General features: G+C 46.8%; 1 protein-coding gene across 3 annotated transcripts; it reads left to right on the top strand.

Annotated features, from left to right (window-relative positions):
• Positions 1-6,951: 6,951 nt before the first annotated feature.
• Positions 6,952-21,495, top strand: PABPC4 (poly(A) binding protein cytoplasmic 4). Of its 3 annotated transcripts, XM_082494309.1 has the most exons (16): positions 6,952-6,983; positions 7,701-7,923; positions 13,944-14,137; positions 14,426-14,541; positions 15,011-15,150; positions 15,418-15,512; positions 16,120-16,257; positions 16,836-16,931; positions 17,431-17,703; positions 17,970-18,057; positions 18,202-18,321; positions 18,882-19,009; positions 19,653-19,746; positions 19,881-20,011; positions 20,100-20,159; positions 21,149-21,495. In XM_082494309.1, the coding sequence occupies exons 2-16, from the start codon at positions 7,731-7,733 to the stop codon at positions 21,248-21,250; spliced, it is 1,968 nt and encodes a 655-aa protein (XP_082350435.1). In that variant the 5' UTR covers positions 6,952-6,983; positions 7,701-7,730; the 3' UTR covers positions 21,251-21,495. The 3 variants fall into 3 exon arrangements, with proteins under 3 accessions (XP_082350435.1, XP_082350436.1, XP_082350437.1); XM_082494310.1 differs by lacking the exon at positions 6,952-6,983 and having other exon boundaries at positions 7,002-7,923; positions 20,100-20,200; XM_082494311.1 differs by lacking the exons at positions 6,952-6,983; positions 18,202-18,321 and having other exon boundaries at positions 7,002-7,923.
• The last annotated feature ends 705 nt before the right edge of the window (positions 21,496-22,200 follow it).

Below are 22,200 nucleotides of genomic sequence, written 5' to 3' on the forward strand. Positions count from 1 at the left end.
CCCTCCCCTCCCTTTCCCTTCGGAGACAGGAATTCTTCAGCACTCATTGCCCACAGACCTAAGAACAAACTCAGCTGAAAAGGCGTCTTTCCTGCTTTGCAGAAGCCAAGGATCCATAAAGAAAATTCTCTGTACTCTTCCCTCCCTCCTTGCACTGCCTTCCTTGCCTCACCATCACACGTCCTCTCCCTCGTGATGCCTGCAAACATAAATCACATCCAATTCGATGCACTTATCTGCACGCAGCTGTACTCCAGACCCTTCTGGCTACGAGGGAGGGGGCACACGCAGATCCCAACCCTGTCCCTCCTCCAGCAAATCCCTCTACGGAGCCCGGCATTGCTCTCCTTTGGAAAACAGCCAGCCTTGAAATACTGTCATACTTCCTTGGGGACTCAGAGCTGGCAGACAGAGACTTGCTCACGCTGATTCCCTGCGATGCGTCCTTCAGCTGCAGCACCTAATTTTGGTGTGACGGGATGGATGCAGTTCTTCCCCCCTCCCCAGTGCTGCTGGCACCCCGCAAGGCAGGCTAGACCCCCCCAGTTCCCTTAGTGAACTGGCTGCCTGCTAATCCCCATGCTTTCCTCGCTGCATTACCAGCTTTTCCCACTTATGTGCCCTTAAGGTGGAGTGAGGCAACAGCTTAACAGAGCTTGTTCCCACAGCTGAGCTGAAATACCGCCGTGTCTGCAGGGCCTGTGCTGGGTCCCTGCACAAACCGTGTAGGAGTAGCCGGCCAGGCTGCCTGGGCAGAGGGAGGCTTCTGCAGCCCTTGCTCCACACCGAGGTGTGAAGAGGCGAGACGAGACGAGACAAAGGATTTCAAAGGGACGTCTGTGACGGAGGGGAAAGCTCTGATGGCCAAAATGAGAAGAAAAGGCCTTTCCCTCTGCCAGTGTCCCCGCTGGAGCCGTCTCTCCTCCATCCCCTGCTGAACAGCCGGGACTGCAAAGGGGGGGGAATGGGTCAGCCCAGCCTGGATGTGAAGTGCCTCCTGCATTCTCTCTTAGCCCTGCATCCCTCACCCTCTCCTTCCACAATGTCTCTGTTTTCTTTCTTCAGCGCCATGTTTTGGTCTCACGTTGCTCATCCCTCTCCCCGGGCTGGGACCAAAACCAACTGAGGTTTCACTGTAGACCTCGGCAAGCTCTGGGTCTGCACTTGCCCTGATTCCCCAAGAGCTTTTTCTGCCTTGGCCTGCGAGCTCCTAGATAACTGACACAGCAGATACACCGCTGCTCTTCCAGTTGTCCTCCCCTCCTCTCTTCTTTGGGCACAAAGGAACAGAAACTTGAAGCTCTCGAGCCACCCTGCTCCTGTACCATGCCCCTAACTCCCACAGGGGACAGGGCAGGGTCTCCCAGTGCTCCCCCTCATCTGAACAGCCCCTGCTCCCTGCATCTGTGCCTTGACTTGCTGGGATACACCTGCAGAATAGCCTGTGCCCAGTTGCATGCCCACCCCAAGGAGTCTCGCCCACCTCTACAGCACTGTGACACGAAAGGAGAGAAAAGTGTAGAAAGGTCAGTGCAAAGAAAGGTAAAAAAGAGGGAGAAGATCTCTCTTGAATGGGAGAGGCTCTCCCCACGCCTCAGGTCAAACGCACAGCCGGTTAGACTGTGTGGATGAGCTGGTGTTTGCGTTCCTACAGATTGTATCTGCCATGTGCATGTCAATGTATGTATCTGCTATTGTTTTGAAAGTGAGTCCCTCCCAGTTGTTTTGATGAAAGTCATCGCACTTAACACACAGAAATGCCTCCGCTACTTCTCCTCACCCTTGACCTGAAGTGCCAGAATCGGCCAGGAACAATATATTCCCTTTTAATAAAGCCAGAGGAGAGTCCTCGTGAACCCCAGTTGTTCCTGCGGCTGGTTGGCACGCTAGAGCTCACAGCAGGTAGCCTGGCCTCACTTTACACTGTGCAGAGCTGTTAGATTCACGAGCTGTGACATCCAGCAAAGGTGTCAAATAAAGTCTTTCAAATCCCTGTCCTGGTTGTGAAACATAGTGTTGATGTGAATGTCTTCTGCTAATCCAGCCTGCTTGGATGACTGCTAGTTCTGCAGCAGGTGAGCTTTTGTTCCTGAAAAGCTTCAAAAAAGGTAAGCTGTAGCTTGTAAGGTAACATCCCTGCTGGTCGTTTGATAGCTGCGGCTCTTGGTAACTCCGGTCCCATGGCCTTTTACTTTGCAAACCACTCCGTGAGTCAAAATCAGATGGACAGTCAGCAACGCTTGCCCTGAGGTTGGCAATGATCCGTGTCTTGAGAACAAATAATTTCATTTAGCTACCAGCATCCACAAAAATGTCAGGGAACAACTCTGGTCCAGCAGAGCCTTGCAGCCAGACGCCGAGGGCTCGCCTCGGTCTCCTGACCCTTTGGAAGCAGGACCAGAATAACCCCTGCTGCTTCTTGCTGTCGGGAAATGCTTTGGGCTAAACAAAGAGCCACAGCTGAGAGCTTGTCTCTGTTCTGAGGAAAGGACCAGTAAATGATCCTTCTTGTGAAAGATGCTGGGAGAATTTTCTGGGGAATGGTGGGAATTCGACTTCCTTTCCCATAACTCCTTCTCGCTCCAAAATGCCTTTCAAAACCGCCCATAAATCCCTGCCTTAAGTGCTGTGTTGGGAATTGCTGGAAGGGAGCAACTGCAGCTGTGATGGAGTAACGCAGCATCCGTCTGGAAGCGGAGAGAAACTTCAAGAGCAATAATAGGGCTATTGATGACGGGTCGTCCCGCTGGTGCCTGGGCTGCCCCGACCCGGCTGGAGGCAGCGGTGGGAGCTGAGTGCTCTGGTGTGGCCTGGGCCAGAGAGAGGAACCAAATTACCCTCCGTGGGAGGCAGGCATACAAACCAGCCCCGCGGGCTACAGTGGTAAAACAAAACAGACAGTGAAAAAAAAAACCAACCACTTCCTGATCTCTGCTGATCAAACGGGAGCCAGAGCCGGTGGGAGGGCATCGGTTCAGGCCCGTGGGGTTTTCTCCCCACAGCAACATGGTGATTAGAGCAGCAGCCCGGGAGTGAAGCTTCATTTCTTTCCCCAGGGTTTTCTTTAGCCTAAATGTCTTCTCTAACGCATCCTGTCAACTTTTGATCTACCCTGTAGGGGAAATCCCCGAACTCTCCACGCACTCTCTTCATCCTCCTTCTTCAGGCAAAAAAACATAATGAAGAGGCCTATGGGAACGCGTGGGCTGAGTTCGGCGCAGTCCGGCTGGGGTTGCTCGGTGGCATGCAGCGGTGTTAAACATGCCTCCAGCTGCGACAGTGGCGAGGCTGGAACAAAACAGGGTCCTGATGAACGAGCCTTCGCCTGCTACTTGGAGGGGACAAGGCCACTTCCAGGCTGTGGGAGATTTGCTGCGCAGCGAGAGCAGGACGCTCTCCCCAAGCTCTCCCAAGCCCTAGCAGCGAGCGAGTCCTGCTCTGCCCAATTCCCCTGCGTGAAAAATGTTGCATATCTCAGTTCTGCTATTGCCTGCCCTGGGTGAAATGTTCTCCCAACTGCGTGGCTGCAATTTTCTGCTTGTGGTGCAATCCCGGCCTGCCCTCTGCTGGTAAAATCCCAAAGCTAAGTAGAAGAAATCCTAAACCACTCGGCATTTGGTTGAAAACTTGCCATCCGTGTTGAAAAATGGATGATCTTTCATGATGACTATCAGCGACTGAGATACCACACAGATAGGCAGTAGCAGAGCGGCCTGGGAGACCTCTAGGTGATGGGTCTCACAACAGCGTCATCGATGGCGATGGACTGGTGAGATGAAGACATTAAAAGGTGTAACTTCTGCTTCAGGCACTGCTGAAGGTCTTAAGAGGGCAAACTGGGAGGATCTCGGGCACTGTTGGTCACCATGAGTAGCTGCCTTCGTGTGTTGAGGGTACCAAGAGCAGTGGGGTCCCTGAGGCAGTTTTGGGCCCTTGTTGGCAGAGAGGGTACCCCCAGCCCGTCAGTTCATGTCGGGAGTGAAAAGGACTGACGAGGACACAGGACTCTAGCTGTCTGCATGGTGTCCCCAGGGAGGGGATGCAAATGTCAATAAATATGCTTCAAATAAAAGCCATTCTCAGCGTAGCCACAGTGGCTGCTTGCAGCCACGGGTGTTTTATGTGGAAACATGTTCTTCGAGCTCTGCTGTGTTTTGACTTTAGCTGTCAGAGCAGGAGCCATTCTGAACTCTTTCCACAGCAAGACACCCATCTCAGCCCATGGTTTCCCAGCTGAGGAGATGCCGGGCTGTAGAGGACTGAGACATGAAACAGCGGCAGGCTCCAGATGCAATCCCACCGGTGCATACCAGTGCTGCCTCTCAGCACTGCCCACTGTTAGAAGGAAGATGATGAGCTCAGGAGGAGGATGATTTGTGTCTTTAGAAAATAACCCGGGCTGAAAATATTGCAAAATATTGCAATTTACTTTGCTATTGTTACCTTTTATTCTGCTACTCTCGATTATTGCACTGTAATGAAGGGATAGGTATCATAGGTATCTCCCTTTAATGATAATCATATCCCACTTTTAAAGCAAATTAAAGGCAATGTAACATAGAATTGAAAAGTCACAGCAGACCAGCTACCAGCCTCTGTAGACTATCTTAGTCCCCCTTAACAGGACATCCATGGTGCCTGAAGGTCACTGATGAATCACTGAATCCTGCGCTTGCTGTGTCCTCACGCTCTGCTGAAGATGCTGGAAATAGATAATTACGGGTCTCCCCAGAGCTGAATCTCGTGGGCGTGAAGCTGTGGGATGGCAGAGGCGGGTGAATCCCTCGCTTGTTCCCGTGGCTTTCTTCTGCATTCGGAGTTGTTCAACCCTCACCCTGGGAAAAGGGACTGACGGCTCGCTTCCACGGGGAGACATCGAGGACCCTTGGTCCCGCTCCAGGGGGCCAGTGATGTGAGCTGGCGCAGTGCTGGGGCTGCCACGGGAACTCACTCTTATTCGAGGAAAAATTATGCTCTGATGAGGGGGAGGCAGACTGCTGTGGGAACGGCTCCAGCTATGGCTGCTCCTCATCTCACCGACAGCGACACCTCCAAAACCACAGCTTGGAGCAGCGAGGAGAATTATCCCAGAGGAATCATTTGCTCTGCCAGTGAATTCCTTCTCTTGTCTTGATCATTGCCCTGGTCCCAGCCCCGTGGCCCCACTCTCTCCAGGAGGCTCCCCTGGGCCTCTTTGTATTTTGTGGAAGGATTGAGCTGCCCCACGACACATCCACCTGCAGAGAAGGATGGGCTGGGATGGGCTGGGATGGGAAACAACCCCCAAAACATCCTTCTAGAGGGTGTTGCTGTGGGTATGTGTCCCTGCCAGCTGCCTGCAGAGGATCATTTCACCCTAAATCTGGCCTGCCATCCAGGGGACAAGACTTTGGTGTTGCTCAAGCTGCTGTGGGATCAGTGTGGACTGAGCTGCGAAACTGCATGGCTCTTCTCCAGAAGCCTCCTGGGCACCATTTTGCATGGCAATCACATAGATTGGTAGAGTTAGGAAGCTTTTGTGCTTATTTATTGGGTGGGTTTGCTGTCTTGGGTGAGGTGGACATCCCTGAGAGGTGAATGTTCTTGGGCAGCCTGAGGAAAACCAGGTTTTGCTGAGGAGCTGGGTGTGAAGGGGAGCGCCTGGCAATGTGGCACCCGTCCCTCCTGGAGCACGTTCATCGTGAGGGGCCAGAACCACCCCGGGGGGATTTGGGATTCCTGGCGCTGGGGGCTGTTTGGAGAGAAATGGAGGCCCAGCTTGTCCTGGGGCGTGTGAAGAGGCCGGAGCCAGGGCAATGGCAGGGTGTTATGGTTTGAGAAACCCACAACAATTTATTGTTGTTTAGACAATTTAGACAATTATTCTCTCACCTGGTGACCCCTCCCCACCCGCAAAGGGGAATCGGGGAAAAACGAAGAAACACGAGGGTTGAAATATAAACAGATTTAATAGAATAAGACTAAATAATTAACATTAATAGCACTAAAGAACCAATATTGACAGCAAATGTCGGACACTGTGAGCGCTGTGGCTTCAGGAGGAAGGGCTCAGGGGTCCGGACCCGGGGTGAGAAGTTCTCAAGATCGCTGCCATCAAGGGAGAGAGAGGACTCCTCAGCAAACTTTCTAATTTATATCGAAAGTGACATTCATGGTGTGAAAAGACAAGAGGAAATGTCCTTAAGTTACACCAGGGGAGGTTTATATTGGATATTAGGAAAAAAATTCTTCACAGAAAGGGTTATCAAACATTGGAACTGGCTGCCCAGGAAAGTGGTGGAGTCGCCATCCCTGGAGGTATTTAAAAGACATGTAGATGTGGTGCTGAGGAACATGGTTTAGTGGTGGACTCAGCAGCGCTGGGTTAAAGGTTGGCCTTGATGATCTTAAAGGTCCCTTCCAATGTAGATGATTCCATGATTCTAAACAATCCTGTCGACCAGCTTGGGTCAAGTGCCTGTGTCTCACTCCTCCTCATCCCTGCACCTGCTGAGCTCAAAAACAGCGAGACCTTGACACCCACATCCCGCAGCTGGCTATAAAGTAAATATTTTCACAAATTCAGATACTAGAGCCTTCTAAAAGTGCAGCTTTCCCAAGCATTAGAAGAGAAATTAGCCCTGCGTCGCTCAAACCAGGACACGGGCCAAGCCTGAGGGGCCGCGGGCCGCCATGTCCCCGCTGAGGGTCGCCGCCCGCCGACCCCAAAATGGCGGACGGCGGGGTGGGTGGGGGGGCGCCGCCGCGGGAGCCGCCAGCCCCCTCAGCCCGGGCCGGCTGGGCGGTCCTCCCCCCGCTGGGGTCGCTGCAGCGGGCGACGGCGGCGCGTCGGGCGGCGGGGGTCGCTCCCCGCCGGGCCTGGCCGCCTCCTCTCCGCGGCACGGCGGCCCCGCTCACGCCGCCGCGGCGGCTATAAAGCGGGGGGGGCCTCCGCCGCTGCCTCCTCCTCCTCCTCCTCCTCTCCGTTCGCCGGGCCGCAGCGCGTGAGTGGGTGACGGGCCCAGCGCCGCCCCGGGCCGGGACCGCGGGGCAGGGAGGGCACGGGGAAGCGCGCGGGGGGGGCAGCCCGGGCCAGCGCCGCTCCGGCCCGTCCCCTCCTGTCAGCGCGGCCGCCCCTCTCCGCGCTCAGCCGCCGCCGCGTGTTAATTACTGCCCCGCTGGAGCCGGTCTGTTTTTTATATCTATATCTCTATATAAAAAATATAAACCTAGCAGAGAAGATTTAATTTTAAAAGAAGGGCTCGTATAAATATATATGCCAGAGAGGATTATTTTTCCTAATATATGTGTATTTTTTTTACCTCAGGAAAAAGTCAAACGGCCTCCGCTCTGGGGGGAATTGGGACTAAATTAGGCTCTTAAAGCAAACTAAGGGACGCGGTTTTAGGGAGGTCGAGGAGGGTTTTTGCTTCAGAGCCGGCGGCAGAAGCGCTCAGGAGACAGCGTATGAATTTTGGCTTCGTAGCCGAACCCCGCTCTCCTGGAGGCTGAACTTTCTTTTTTTTTTTTTTGCTGATTTCCAGGCCTCTCCTCACTCCTCGTCCTCTCTGTCCCCCCCCCACTTTACCCCCCTCCGGTCACCGACCTCCCGCCAGCCCCCCGGCTTAGTGAGGCTTTAAATAAGATTTTGAGTTTTACTCCAGTTTAAATATTTACGAAAGGCTTGACTTAAAGAAACCCCAAGAATAAAACCCTCTTAGTTGCCGGTGGGAGCGCGTGCTGGGTGGAAGATGAACGCGGCTGCCAGCAGTTACCCGATGGCATCGCTGTACGTGGGTGACCTGCACCCCGATGTCACCGAGGCCATGCTCTACGAGAAGTTCAGCCCCGCTGGGCCCGTTCTCTCCATTCGGGTCTGCAGGGATATGATCACCCGCCGGTCCCTCGGGTATGCCTACGTCAACTTCCAGCAGCCAGCAGATGGTAAGTGACATATACAACCACATCTATGGCTTTTTTTCTTTGCTTTTATTTGCTTTTTTCCCCACTAATCCACACTGCTGTTGGTGTGTACTGCTGTGTAGCTGCTTACAAAGTGTTACAGGGTAAGTAATCACTTGCTGGTGACTGTTGTGAAGCTGGGATATTGTTAACAACATGGTGTCTCCAAAACATTGCAAATGCACATCTTGGTAACATCTCTGATAGACAGACCTATTTCTCTCTTACTGGTATTAAACTTTGGAGACTTGGGTTTGTTCCTCACATAAGAGAATAACCTCCATTGTGTTCCCCTTTGTTCTTTCGTAGGTTTGGGCCATTTGTGTGGGTCTTTAGGCTGTCAGTCCTGGCAGAAGTTGTTCAGAGTAGTCAATCCTGGTTGAATGCTCGGTTGGGCTGGCTGAGCCTCTAGCTGCCCACTCGCTCCAATTTAATATTTGGGGGATCTGGTGGACTGCAGGTTGCTGGGTTTGTGCCAGCAGCCGGATGGGTCTCGCAGTCTGGGAAGTGGTATACTTGTGTTAATGAAAGAAGATGCGTTGTTCCATGTGTGGGAAACCAGGTTGTCTCTCATGCAGAAGCCAGGTTGATTTGCTCTTGCCAGACTCTCTTTTTCATACTTTAATTTGGCTCCTGCTCAAGTAGGTATTCCAGAGCTGAAGCAGCAGTAGCATGTGAAAGATGGGACAAAAGAGGTCATTTTGGAATGTGTCTTCTCCGGAAGAAAAATGGGTCAGCGTTTTCTGCCCTAGTTTTCAGAGCCTTTGCTTGTTGACTGGGGCAAGTTTATTTCTCTGTGCTGTGGTTGAGCAGTATTTATATGCGATAGAGACATCCAAAGGATAGATGAGAGCAAACTTTTCCCTTGAATTCAGAATCAATTCACAACAGCACAGACTTCAGCAGCAAGTAAACTTTCCTTTAGCCCGTAGTTAGTTACCTGCTTTACATTTTCACAGGCACCAGAGTGATCGGTTTGTTGCACAGGGTAATCTATTGGCTTTGGATCAAAGTATTTCTCATGTGGTAAACAGAAACTTTATTACAAAATTGTATTCCTGCAAGCTAGCAAAGGCTCTGGGGTTGAGCTCTTGGCTGGAATGTTTGGATTTTTATGTAGTCTGTTGTGAGTATGTGCCATCCTAGCTTCTATCCTCTCTCAGGTCAAAGTACCTTCTGCATGCCCTTTTCTTGAGATGCTGACTGATCTGATCGAGCACTTCTGATCCTTTCTCTTGCTAGGCTGTTAAAAAGCTGGCTTGCACCCCAGTGCATAATTACTCATTCATGGAACTCTCAGAAGTGCTTTATATGCAGGCTAAGTGTTTTTAAACTTATCAGTGAGAAGGAAAGACCCTGAGAGCCTGTATATGTGGCGCTCTCCTGCTCTGATGAACCTGTCTGCTCTGACTCCCTCTTACAAAATCCCCTTGGTACGTTCATGTGCAAGCAAAGATACAGTTATCCAGGCTCACCTGCTTTTGTCTAGGCTATGTCATTTTTTAGGATAAGAGAAATAAAAACAAGCAGCAGAAATAAAGCCAAGAAGGAACACGGAGCTTGTATTAGATAAACACTGGGAAGATGGGGTGGAAAATAAAATTCTGTTAAAGTAGAGATGACCTGTATAATGTACAGCTATGATATCAAAAGGGAAGAGTGGTTAGTCACATGTTCTTGCTTTAGCAGAAAGAAGTTCTGTACCTCATACAAATAGGAAGACAGGTGGCCTTCCAATATATTTTAAGGCAATCTTTTATGGTAATAAATAGGCAGGAATTTAGAGGGAGGTTGCATCATTCTGGGCTCCTGGAGAGGCAGCAGACATTTTAGGAAGTCCTAGTACTTCAAGTGATACAAAGTAAGTGGTGTCTTGTTACTGATAGGTCTTAGAAGGTCAAGTGATTTAAACCTAATCATTGAGTTAATATCAGGAAGGAGGAATATTCAAACTCCTCCTGCCTTCATGAAGAGATTTCTTCTGAAACACTACTAATTTCTTCTGCCTGGTAAACTGCAGTATGTGTTACTTTGCATAAGTAATAAAAAACCCAGCTGCTGTACTAAATGTAATCCAGCAGAACAGAAACAGATAATTTTGGAAAGGTGAGCCTGTTGGTGGTGTATTGTGGTCTTTCTGAAACAAAGACCTGAATATGAAGAATGTAATTCTTACAGTCAAATGTAGGAATTTGACTTTTGTTTTCAAGGTGGCAGTACTCAGTACTGCCTGCATGAGGGCTTTCTGAAAGGAGGAGGCATCTGTATTTTCTTATGGGAATGCATAATCAGAAATGCATTTGGACTTCATTTTGCTACATCTGTGAAAAGATGGGGGGTGTTTGGTAGCACTGCAGGGATCTGTTTTGATTTATGGGTGATAGTAGATGCTACAAAATACCATGTAAAAGTAATCAGGAAGCTTTGTGCTCTAAAAGGGAAGTTCTTGTGGACACATTGTTAGTATGCTTGAAGTGGTAGTAGGTATTAAAGAAGTTGATATATGATAGTTCATATTTCCCTGGCACGTGCTGTGGAAGGATGAATGCTTTGTAAATCTGAAGAAAACAATGTTTTAACTTCTTTTTGTGGGAAATAAGAGTCTGTCCATCCGACTAGAGAAAGATTGTAGAGCAAGTCAAGTAGCCTGAACTCTTCCCCATTACATTGGGGCCACCAGGAGATCACACCATCCCATCCTGAATGTGCTCTGTACTTCCAGAGTTCCTGTGTCCAAATTGGTTCAAAGCTTGCAGTTTTCTTTACATTTTTGTTAGCTAATGGAGTGATGCTTTACCCTGGAAGGGGTTACTTTTTGGACATGCATTGTCTAACTGGTAGTCTGCTGCAAGAGGTTATTTTTAGTGGAAAATAAGCTCTGCTGTTTTTGATTGCAGTTCTTCGGCATAGTAACCAGTGAACACTGAATCTGTCATACTGTGATAGGCAGATTAAGGAAACGCTTCAAAGTTCTGGCTAGTTCAGGCTCAGCTGTGGTTGTTAATATTTATTCTTTTTGACTATGAAGAAGGGAAAGAAAACAAACTAATTTCATTTGAAAGAAAAGCTGAATTTCCTTTTTCATGTGTTCCTCATGCAATTTAATTGCATTCCAGGGATTCATAACATTGACAACAGTCAATGACAACTCAGATAATGAAGCAGAGAAACTTTAATATGGCTATAGAGATAAGCTGTTCTGGAAGGACAGAGAAAACAGAACATTTCCCAAGCCAAGAAAGAACACAGAGCTAGGAATTAGATAAGTGTCTCTGAAGAAAAGTGTAGAAGAATACAGATAACCTTTTTGTCTCTTCCTTAAAAAAGAGAAGATAATGTAAGAGAAGACCTGTGTAATGTAAATGCAGGTGTGAAGTTAAAAAGGAAGAGTGATTACTTATATGTGCTTCACTGCCAACATAATTTTGTTCTAACTTCAGCAATTGAGGGATTTAAGTCTGTTCTGTATGCATCCTCTCCTTTTTTTTTAAAAAGTGGTTAAATTTGTGCTATGTGCTTTTGTTGTCAGGGTTTTTTTTGCTTAGTGATATAAGCAAGAGCCCAGAGGTTTGCAGTGCAGCCATCTTTGCAAAATAAAACTCCTTGTGCAGAGTTTCTTGTGGGTGAATCTTAGTGTGTGCGTGTGGTTATCTGTCCTTATGCTGCTCAACCACAGTTGCTAATTCCAGCATTGTGTTAGCTCTACATCAGGGAGCCTGTAAGGAAGATTACTTACTTTGAGGCCTAAGGCGAGCTGCAAGGAGTGTTCATATGCTTTCCCTATCCAGAAGGCTATGGAAGAGGAATAAAAAGGAAGCCTGAAAGGGGTTAAGAGTATGTATAACGTTATATATGAGTTGCAGTTGAGTCTGCTGGAAGTATGACAGGAACCAGTGGGAGAGAAACAGGAACTGAAATGGCTGAAGCTTTGTGGCTTAAATAGAAGAAAATGAGAAGGTGTTTGCTCAGATTAAGGAAATGAATCAGATGTGCTTTGTCTGAGTCATTCACATAACTTGTACTGATCCTTTACAGGTTTTCTTAGGTATTGGTGTAATGTGATTGCGTTTCCACCTGTGGGTATGGTGGACCTTCCTCAAATCAGGGAATCCATCTAGGGCTTTCTTATACTACTGCTCTCAAGAAGTGTCTGAGTGAATTTCAAGCAGAGTATAATAATAGAGCGGAATACTAGCAGGCTGTTGAAGGAGCAGTGCAATAGTATATGCTTTGGAAGCTTGAAAGAACTGGGGGTAAGTTTGTAACTAGTCTGTATCTCAGTAGCTGCTGCAGAGTGTTTCACAGTTCCCTCTGGTTGCATGCCACTGCTTCATCTGCCTGTCACCTTTCAGCAGGAGCCCTGTTTCTGCTGCAAATGGTATATACAACTAGTTTGTGTCCTTGCCAACACATACTTCTGGAGGACCTCTCCCTGCTATAAATAAACACTGCCAAATTTGACGAGCTGGACCAAGTCGCCTGCTGAAGTGCCTACTAGGAGCAGACTGCAGGAAGAACCTCAGTTGCTTTGATTCACAGTAGCAGCTGAGAAATCATATTAGCATGGCAGACAATTGTTTAACACCTTTGACTAAACAGAACTAGCGGAGTTGTAGCAAGTATAATTTTCCTCCTTAAATTCTTTTCTTTTTTTTTTTTTTGCAAGCCTGACTACTTCAGGAATGAAGTCCATCAGAGCTTGTTTTCTAGCTGGGGGTATGTGTGGAGGACTGGGGAAAATAGTGACAACACCATTTCAATTTAAAAAGCAAGAACAAAAAACATTTTCAAAGCACATGAAAAAATCCAAGAAACTTCCATGAAGTAGTTGAAACTGACTTTAGGGTTTGGGAGTGCAGGAGACTGTTGTAGGCAATATCTCACTGGAGTTCCTAGAGGTAGTTCTGTGAAATGCTGGGTAGTTACTCTGGTTGCACTAGCAGTCACAGGCAAGGAGAAGATGTTCAAATTGGCATTTTCCTTGAATTTGCTGCTCCTGAAATCTAATCAGCAAGAATCATTGGGTGAAGGTGGCCTGGAGGAATTGAGGCAAACAAATTTGGAAAACTTGTGTTCTGCCCTGTTAATATTCCCTGATTTTAATGCCTGTCTATCCCTCCTTTCCCTGCTTCATGCTGGGAATTAACAGTTTTTCTTTTTCTCTGCGTACTCCATGCTGGGAGTGTGTTCTGGCACAGAGGAGTCCCAAGCATCTCAGTTTTATGAACAAGATCCTAATGTGTGTACGTAATGATCCTTTTAATATATCAGTAGGTAGCAGAAATAGAATCATGGAGGGGGTTGCAGTGTAGGTTAGAATGACAGCGCTGGGGTTTTAGAGTTTAGATAAACACTTCCCTGTTAATCAGATTGGGTATATGGACTTTTTCCTAGAGTTTGGTCTGTTTTGCTGTCATCTTTAGATTGAGCAACTTGGGAATCATTTTTTGGCCACGTAAGTTATAGAGGCTGACTCATGTCTTCTTCCCAGCCAGCCACGTGTTCGTGCATGTTTTCCCTGACCTCACAGGGAGATGATCCTTTTCTCTTAATAGAAATTAGTATGGGTAGATGTGAGCTTCATGAAAAGCAAACAACCCAAACAGTCATTTTTGTTACTTCTTCCCCCCCCCCCCCCCCCCAGTTTCCTGTATTTCCTTTTTTTCTTTGGGTGCAGCAATTTACCTTTATAATAATTAAGAATATAACTAATAAACCCCAGGGATTTTTACCTTCATTTTGCTGTGGTTGTTAAAACATTACTATTATTTAAATTTAAAATAGCCTATTAAACCTATTAGATACTCAAACATGTCTAGTGACTGTGCTGCAAAGACCTCCCTTGAAACATTAAGTTAAAAAGTTATTGGAATTGATTGCCCGCGATATTGCCCTGAATGTCTCCATGAGCTAAGTAAAATTCAGAGAAAACGATCACCCACATGATCGAAACCTTTATTCTTTAACAAACCACAGAAATCTGTTCTTGACTTCTCTTGCAGCTGAGCGTGCTCTAGATACCATGAATTTTGATGTGATCAAAGGAAAACCCATTCGCATCATGTGGTCTCAGAGGGACCCCTCCTTGAGGAAGTCAGGGGTTGGGAATGTCTTCATTAAGAACCTGGACAAATCCATTGATAACAAGGCACTTTATGACACATTCTCAGCGTTTGGGAATATTTTGTCCTGCAAGGTGAGATGTGGTTACTTTGTCCAATTCTGTTATAGCAGTGACATGATCAGACATGTCCAGTGTAGGAAGCGAAAGGGACACTTTTCAGCAAGTGAGGAGTGGAGTCTCTAAAAGGCAGAGTTGACCAAAAGGTCAGGGAAAGTGTGCAGGTCTGAAGCACAGATGATACCTTCTTAGTGTTCACCCTTGGCTGTAACTTCTTTTTGTGTGCTGGCCTTGTGTCTGAGTGTGACAGAGGAGAAAACATGTTCAGAGAGCTGACATTTTGTTTTCCTTCCACGTATCTAGGTGGTGTGTGATGAGAATGGCTCTAAGGGCTACGCATTTGTGCACTTTGAGACCCAGGATGCTGCAGATAGAGCCATCGAGAAGATGAACGGCATGCTGCTAAACGACCGCAAAGTGTGAGTGTCACAGCCAGAAGCAGCAACGATCGCATGAACCGTGATGCATCTCGGTATTAACAGGGACACACAAGGCACTGGTTCTCCTGGCCCAAGCCTTGGCCTGCTACCTCTCCACTACAGGGCTGGTGAGTGACCCTGCCCAAGCCATGGCCTGCTACCCCTCCATTACAGGGCTGGTGGGTTTCCCTAACCAAGCCTTGATTTGCTGCCTCTCTGCTAGTGGGCTGGGGTGGGTTTCTGTGGCCACTGCAGAGCTGGGTGGGCATCCTTGTCCGACTCTCTCTGCCATAGGACAGGTGATTTTTCTGGTTGGTCTGTGGCCTGTTTGTCCTTCTCCTGTTACCCTTTCTTGCCCCCATTCCCAGCTCCTACTACACACTCATTTTTTGCCTCACTGCAAATCACATATTGGTTTTTCCACTCTTGAAAACAATCTGCTTATTGGGATTTTCATTCTTTCTTACAGATTTGTTGGGAGATTCAAGTCTCGTAAAGAGCGGGAGGCTGAGTTGGGAGCCAAAGCAAAGGAATTCACCAATGTTTATATTAAGAACTTTGGGGATGACATGGATGATGAAAGACTAAAGGAGCTCTTCAGTAAATATGGTAAATACAGAAATGCTTTTAATGAGGCTATGAATTTCATGACCCAGGGTAGTTTAACAGTGCTGCTACTAGCTATGTAGCTCTCTGTGGGTCACTTTGACGCTGAGGAATAAAAAGCATTGAGGTGTGGGTAGTAGTTGTGCCAAATGCTGGACAGGAGGCAATGGCTGACCAGCAGACGAGAGAGAAGGCTGGTGCTGTTACATGGAGTTTAATAGTCTTGAAATAGTTTTATGATATATTACTAACCCTATCCCTTGGTAACAGGTAAAACTCTGAGTGTTAAAGTGATGACAGACCCCACTGGAAAATCCAAAGGCTTTGGCTTTGTAAGCTTTGAAAAGCATGAAGATGCTAACAAGGTATGACCATATTTTATGTTGCTTGGGTATCTTCAGAGAAGACAAACTTACCTGGTTTATCATAGGAGCCTGTTACTAGAATGGGAGAAAACTGTGCTTCAGGCATAACCTCTTCATATGTGGGGACTTAACCTTTTACACCTTACTAGCTTGACATTCAAGAGTACCTTGGCATTTCTTCAGATTACTAGATTCACACAGAATGTAGTGGTATACTCAAGAACGTTAATTGCTGAAGAAATGCTACAATGCAGGGCTTCAGGAGGAGGAAGGTGTCTAGAGTGAGAATGTTGCTTAGAAATGGTATTCTCTAAGCAGTATGCTTGTTAAAATTTGGCCTTAATTGTAAGAAAGGGTGGGGATAAATTCACAAGTTGCTGTTAGTCTAGCACTTACAGTGGTGTTGTCAGCACGGTCTCTCCTGATAACTTCAGTTTGTCTTTAATTAGCCCGTTCCACAGAAGCAGTGCAAAGGTAATGTGGCAACCTTGGTTTATTGGCTAACAGGCGGGGATACAATGTGAGCTTTGGACAGTCGTGTTCTTAACAGGGTCAGGTGCTGCCTTGCTTCAGCAGTTGACAGTTTCCTCTTGGACCCTCTATCCAGGCAGTAGAAGAAATGAATGGAAAGGATATCAATGGGAAAATGGTATTTGTAGGCCGAGCACAGAAGAAGGTCGAGCGCCAGGCAGAGCTGAAACGGAAGTTTGAACAGCTAAAACAAGAGAGACTCAGCCGGTACCAGGTGAATAGTCTGTTCCTTTTCTGAATTTAAGCTCCACTTTTAATCTATTGGCAGACTGGAAACGAATTTATATAGTCATTGTCCTATGAGATATCCCAGGAGTTAAAATGTAAAGGTGACTACGGTATTTGGGGCAAAGGAGGCTTCAGGGCGTAGTCTTGGCAATGAAATGTTTAGGAGGATGTGAGACGAGAGTCATGCAGTCCCCTTTAAAATGGGGATACCAAGAAGGATGGAAAGAGGCAGCGTAACCCTATAGTGTTATCTGTGTTATCATGGCAAAACTGGGCCATGTCAGAGATCGCATCTGAATCTTTCCCACTTCTGGCGATAGTGTGCTGGACTGGGGACTCATGATGCAACAGGAAAGCAGAGGAAATCCAGACAAGCTCCCTTTCACCACAGTGGGACTTGTCTCTACACCTTTGCAACACTTACTGCCTTCAGCTTTGGGTGGTACGAAAGGAACATTATGCTAAACTAACAGTTTTCAGATAAATTACAGCTCTGGCAGATGGATGCTAACAGTCATTTAGATTTTCTTTGTTATGAATGTCTTGCTGTTCTCTCCCTTCTAGGGTGTTAACCTATACATTAAAAACCTAGATGACACTATAGATGATGAAAAACTGAGGAAGGAGTTCTCACCTTTTGGGTCAATAACGAGTGCCAAGGTACTGTGGGGTGTGGGGGTTATTTGGATTTTAAAGCCTGAAGAAGGAACTGTTATTGACATGGAATCGAAGGGCAGTTCTTATATCCTCTGGTCATTGTGGTCCTGAGAACATCTGAACTAGTAAAGACAGATTTATTTGGGTCTTGGTGGGATTTTACTGAAAACTTGCTTCATTCCCTGATCAAAAGAGGAGACAGGAAGTGGCAAACATGCTTGTTTGAGGTGACTCCCATTAAGCATGTAATGGCATTTCCCTATGTGTGTTTAGAGACTGCACCAAATCTTTCCCATTCCTTACTGCGCAGTGTGGGCCTGGGGACACATGGTGCTTACAGAAAAGCAGAGTAAATCCAGACAGGTAACTTCATTCAGTGAGTACCTGTCTCTACACCTCTGCAACAGTTATGTCCTACCTGTCTGAAAGCTGACATTTAAATATGGATTCTTAGGCTAAGTTTTTGTAATGGTACTCCACTAGCAATTGATCTTTACTGCAGGTGATGCTGGAAGATGGACGGAGCAAAGGGTTTGGCTTTGTCTGCTTTTCCTCTCCAGAGGAAGCTACGAAAGCTGTGACAGAGATGAATGGGCGAATTGTGGGCTCAAAGCCATTGTATGTTGCACTTGCACAAAGGAAAGAAGAGCGAAAGGCCCATCTAACTAATCAGTACATGCAACGCATTGCTGGGATGAGAGCCTTGCCTGCCAACACAATCATTAATCAGTTCCAGCCTGCTGCTGGGGGATATTTCATGCCTGCTGTGCCCCAGGTGAGCTGAGCTGGTGTGGCTTTTTAACCTCTCTTGGAGCTTTGATGGTTCAGCTGCAGTAATCTCACTGAGCCTTTCTTATGCCTATAAGCAAATATCTTCTAATGAAGGGTGCAGTCAGTGGTGTTAATTCTGTGACTTCCCAGCTGCCTCTTCTCTTAATGCGAATTGAGTGTCGAGTCCTGGCAACAACTGCCAAAACATGTTGTAAACAATGTTTGTTATTCACTTAGACAAGCTCAAAGGCAACTTCTATCTTTCTTCAGGCTCAGAGCAGACCCACTTACTATGCACCCAATCAAATGACGCAGATGAGACCCAACCCACGCTGGCAGCAAGGAGGAAGACCTCAAGGTGAGTACGCTAGAGACAGTACTTTGGTTGTATGACCCTCTTGGCTATACTTTCCAACAAGAACAATGCATGCATCCTGTAGCTGACTGTCTTGACTTGCCAGTCAGTTCTGTTTTGAGGATTTCCCCTCATTTCTTCCATTAGGCTTCCAGGGAATGCCAAATGCCATGCGCCAGTCTGGACCACGGCCAGCACTGCGCCATCTGGCCCCTGCCGGCAATGCTCCGGCCTCTCGTGGCCTCCCTGCTGCTGCCCAGCGAGTTGGTAAGGTGTCTGCCTCCCAGGCTCTTCCCCTTGTCTGTGAGGGAGGAGGATGCTATTGAGACTTGACTTCTGCTTCCAAAGATGGTTGTCAAATATGGATGACTAAAGGCCACCTGGAGCAAGGGGCAGAGACAGCACCTGAATCTTTCCTATTCCTTGCTGTGCAGTGCAGGTCTGGAGACAGTCAGTGCTACAGCACAGCAGTAGAAATCCAGATAGGTTGTTTTCCACTGGTTTGGAACTCATCTCTACACCTCTGCAACATTTACCACTCAAAAAAAAAAAAAGTCTCTATAGGTTATGGATATTTGTTTTCAGAGTACAGCATCCAAATTAATTTTATTCCAGTGAATAACTAGAAAATATTTTAAATGCAGGATGTGGAATGCATGGTCTAGTTTAGGGAGAATAGCCCCTTCCTAAAATAGCCAGCTGCATTTTGGAGACACCAATTTCTAAAGAAGTATTACTGTGCAGGGCATAGTCTGAATTCAGCAGTCAATATCGGACATCCCAACTTGCTTGCGTGTTGCTACAGGTGTTTGAATTGTTTTTTGCAGGTGTTGGCACTGCAGCACAGAACTTAGCTCCTCGTCCACCTGTAGCTGCCCCTGCTCCTAGAGCGGTTCCTCCTTACAAATACGCCTCGAGTGTCCGCAGCCCGCACCCAGCTGTACAGCCTTTGCAGGTAACAAAGGGGCTGGGCTCTGAAGTCCCTGCAGTTACTGCAGTCCAACAGGCTTTACATGCAACTCAAGCGTTTTCACAGAAACTTCAAGCTTTTATAACTCAGACAGGTATCATAATTTGGAATTTAAAAACCTGGCAGTTGTACCTTTGCCAGGGGCAAGCTAGTTGGTTTATCTGTCTTGTACTTGCAAGCCCTTTTTTACCCAGCTTTGCTGTAAGGATATTTTTCTTGGTTCTTTGCTTTCCCATTTTGCAGCCATTCATTCTGTCACCTCTTTGCCTGATCCTCACTAGAGTGTCATTGAAAGAACAGTTTGCTTCTCTTACAAACCTCTGTGCTGTAAAAAAGCAGGCATGGATGTTACCAAAACTGAGAAAGAGCATTTGTCTCACAATGTTTGATCCAGTTTTTGCAAGATACTTAGAGTACCCGTGTGTGACATTAAGGGGGTTTTGAGTTCAGGACTTAGATGGAGCACATTTGTGAACCAAGAGCACCTTATCTGTCCTTTTCTGAAACTTAAGTCTGCTGTAGGCTTGGCAAAGGTTGTGTTTTAGGAGGAGGTAATATCTATTGTCTCTAAATAAGAAGCAATCAGCCTAGTATGTATTTCAGAACCCTCGTGTCTGCCCTTCTATAGGCACCTCAGCCTGCAGTACATGTGCAGGGACAGGAACCGCTGACGGCCTCCATGCTGGCTGCTGCCCCTCCCCAGGAGCAGAAACAGATGCTGGGTAAGTGAAACTCCAGTTCTTACAGTTTGTATTTTACCTGGGAAATCCCCTCAGGTTTCAAAGATGACTTTTTAATTGAAATTCAGCTGTCTGAACTCTTTTTTTTTTTTTTTTTTTCTTCTCCCCCCTCCCAGGAGAACGTTTGTTCCCTCTCATTCAAGCTATGCACCCCAGCCTTGCGGGGAAGATCACAGGAATGCTGCTAGAGATTGACAACTCAGAGCTGCTGCACATGCTAGAGTCTCCAGAGTCCCTCCGATCAAAGGTAAACTGGCCTGTTCCTTTAGAGGGGCTGGACTGTGGGAGGCTTTGGTCAAGAGAGCAGGTCTCACTGGGTAACTTGTCTCCCTGAGGTGGAGGAGGCTGTTGCAGTGTTGCAGGCTCACCAAGCCAAGAAAGAAGCTGCCCAGAAGGTGGGTGTGGTTGCTGCTACCTCTTAAACCCAGGAAGACTGGTGAGTGTCTCAGCCCTTAGCTTCAGTTAAGAACTCCCAGAATCAGAGCAAAGGTAGAATAATTGTTAGTGAACGCAGCCAGCCTGGAGGCCTCGTGTAGGTCTGGGTGCAGCACTTGACTGATTTTAGTCCACTCTTTTTAAAAAAAAAAAAAAAACAAAAAAAAAAACAAACCCAAAAAAAAAAAAACCACAATCCTAATGCAGTTTTCCTCAACATAATCCTTATTGTAGAAGCTTTAGAAATATTCTTCAGAGATCTTACTTTAATGAAGTATCAGAAAAATGTTGCATAAGGCCCTGAAGTGTTCCTCGCAGCTGACATGTCAAGGAAGGAATAATGTACTGAGAGGAGTCTTGTGAAACTGCTAATCTGGGAAATAAAATGGGACACACAAGATGTTCTAGTGACTTTGAGGCTAAATAAGCTGTTGATGCCCATCCCTGACCCTGCTCACCTGCCTACAGCGTCTATTAAAGTGCTGCTGTTAGGAATGTAATTTTGGTGCATAGGTCTGTCCAAGCAAATGCTGCCTCCTGTGTTTGGAGCTGGCTCTTGTTTAGCTTCTGAATAAGGTTTTTGGTTCTTGGAATGTCGCTTCTCCCTTTTGATGATCCATTTTTCTGTGGGTTGTCTGGAATTCCCATCTTCAGTACTTTCGTGAAGATGATGTGGTCAGATGTCACAACTCAAAACAGTGAAGAATGATGAAGGGTTCTTCTGTTATCATCCATGTATTTCTCAGTGGCTTCAGTCACTGGCTTCTCTGCTAAAGAGTTTGAGTTTCTTGTCAGATGATCAGAAATGGATATTATCCACAGCTGTTAACAACTTCTCTGTACCTTGCAAAATATATTGGGGTCCCTACGGTTTGTAATGCTGGGAAGCTCACTAGCCCGGAGCGAGGTGTGCTGTGTGTAGGTAACTTGTCTTCCTCTTTTCCTCTAGGATGCAAAGAAGCCAAATAGCCCCTTCGTGGACATCAGCTCAAGGTGTTTGAAGATTCTTCACTGTCCTGCAGATCTCAATGCCATGCATAATATCACATAGTTATATTGTATTTTGTAAATTAATCTTTAAGATCTTATTTAAAAAGCCAGCTCTGAAGCTCTAGGTTTCCAAAACCTGAACTGGGCTTGCAAGCTTTTCCTTTGTGGTCAGTACAGAGCTACTACCCTTTGTGTCTTCTAAGCAGGACATTGAGGATTTTAGGTTGAAAGTATTCTGTGGTTTTGGTTTTAACTGAAAAATCCAGTTTGGAAAGTCTGGAAAGCGTTTATCAATAAAGGAATAAAAACTTTCACTGTGTCATCTTTTTTCTCTAGATTTGGTAAGTGTGACATGGCTTAGTAAAATTAATCTGGCAGGCAGTTGTTATAGGACTGATATATTAAAATTGTGATTTGAGTTATTCTGCTTGTTAACTTTGGACAAGCGCTTTTTGAAGCGGCTGTGTAAAATTATGCCACAGGCTGATCATGTTGGGTTTGGTTAGTGTCAGAATGGGAGATGACTGTAACTAAGCAGTGATCTAATGGAAGGGTTTGGGAGGCCTTTTTCAAGAGAAGGGTTGAGGGGGGTCTGGCTCCCTTGGCGTCCTCCGCAGGAGAGCAGAAGCTTTGCTGTTCTCTGCGTGTATTGCACATATAAGTGGTGAGACACTGTCCTGGGTTGCCCAGAGAAGCTGTGGCTGCCCCATCCCTGGAGGTGTTCAAGGCCAGGTTGGACGAGGCTTGGAGCAACCTGCCCAGGGTGGGAGGTGGCCCTGCCCAGGGCAGGAGATGGGACTGGATGAGCTTTAAGGTCTCTTCCAGCCTAAACCATTTTGTGATTCTGTGATTTCTATGTTTTCAGCTGGATGTTTTCTTTAATGGTTCTGTCATTATAGGACAGTTGGTATTTTATACTCTAAAGAGAGATGAATGTAATGATTTGTGAACTATTTTGGGTGATCCTTTGGGATAAAATGTTATTCAAGTAAGTCTATAGCATGCAGTACT

The sequence above is a fragment of the Vanellus vanellus genome (assembly GCF_965231255.1).
Source record: "Vanellus vanellus genome assembly, chromosome: 22".
In the NCBI taxonomy this organism is placed as follows: domain Eukaryota; kingdom Metazoa; phylum Chordata; class Aves; order Charadriiformes; family Charadriidae; genus Vanellus; species Vanellus vanellus.

What these genes read in the sequence shown, in the direction of transcription:
- PABPC4 (XM_082494309.1), top strand. Translation starts at nt 7,731, where the DNA reads ATGAACGCGGCTGCCAGCAGTTACCCGATGGCATCGCTGTACGTGGGT. An exon ending in GGAATATTTTGTCCTGCAAG is followed by an intron (nt 14,138 to 14,425) that starts GTGAGATGTGGT and finishes CCACGTATCTAG; the next exon opens with GTGGTGTGTGATGAGAATGG. An exon ending in AGAGACTCAGCCGGTACCAG is followed by an intron (nt 16,258 to 16,835) that starts GTGAATAGTCTG and finishes TCTCCCTTCTAG; the next exon opens with GGTGTTAACCTATACATTAA.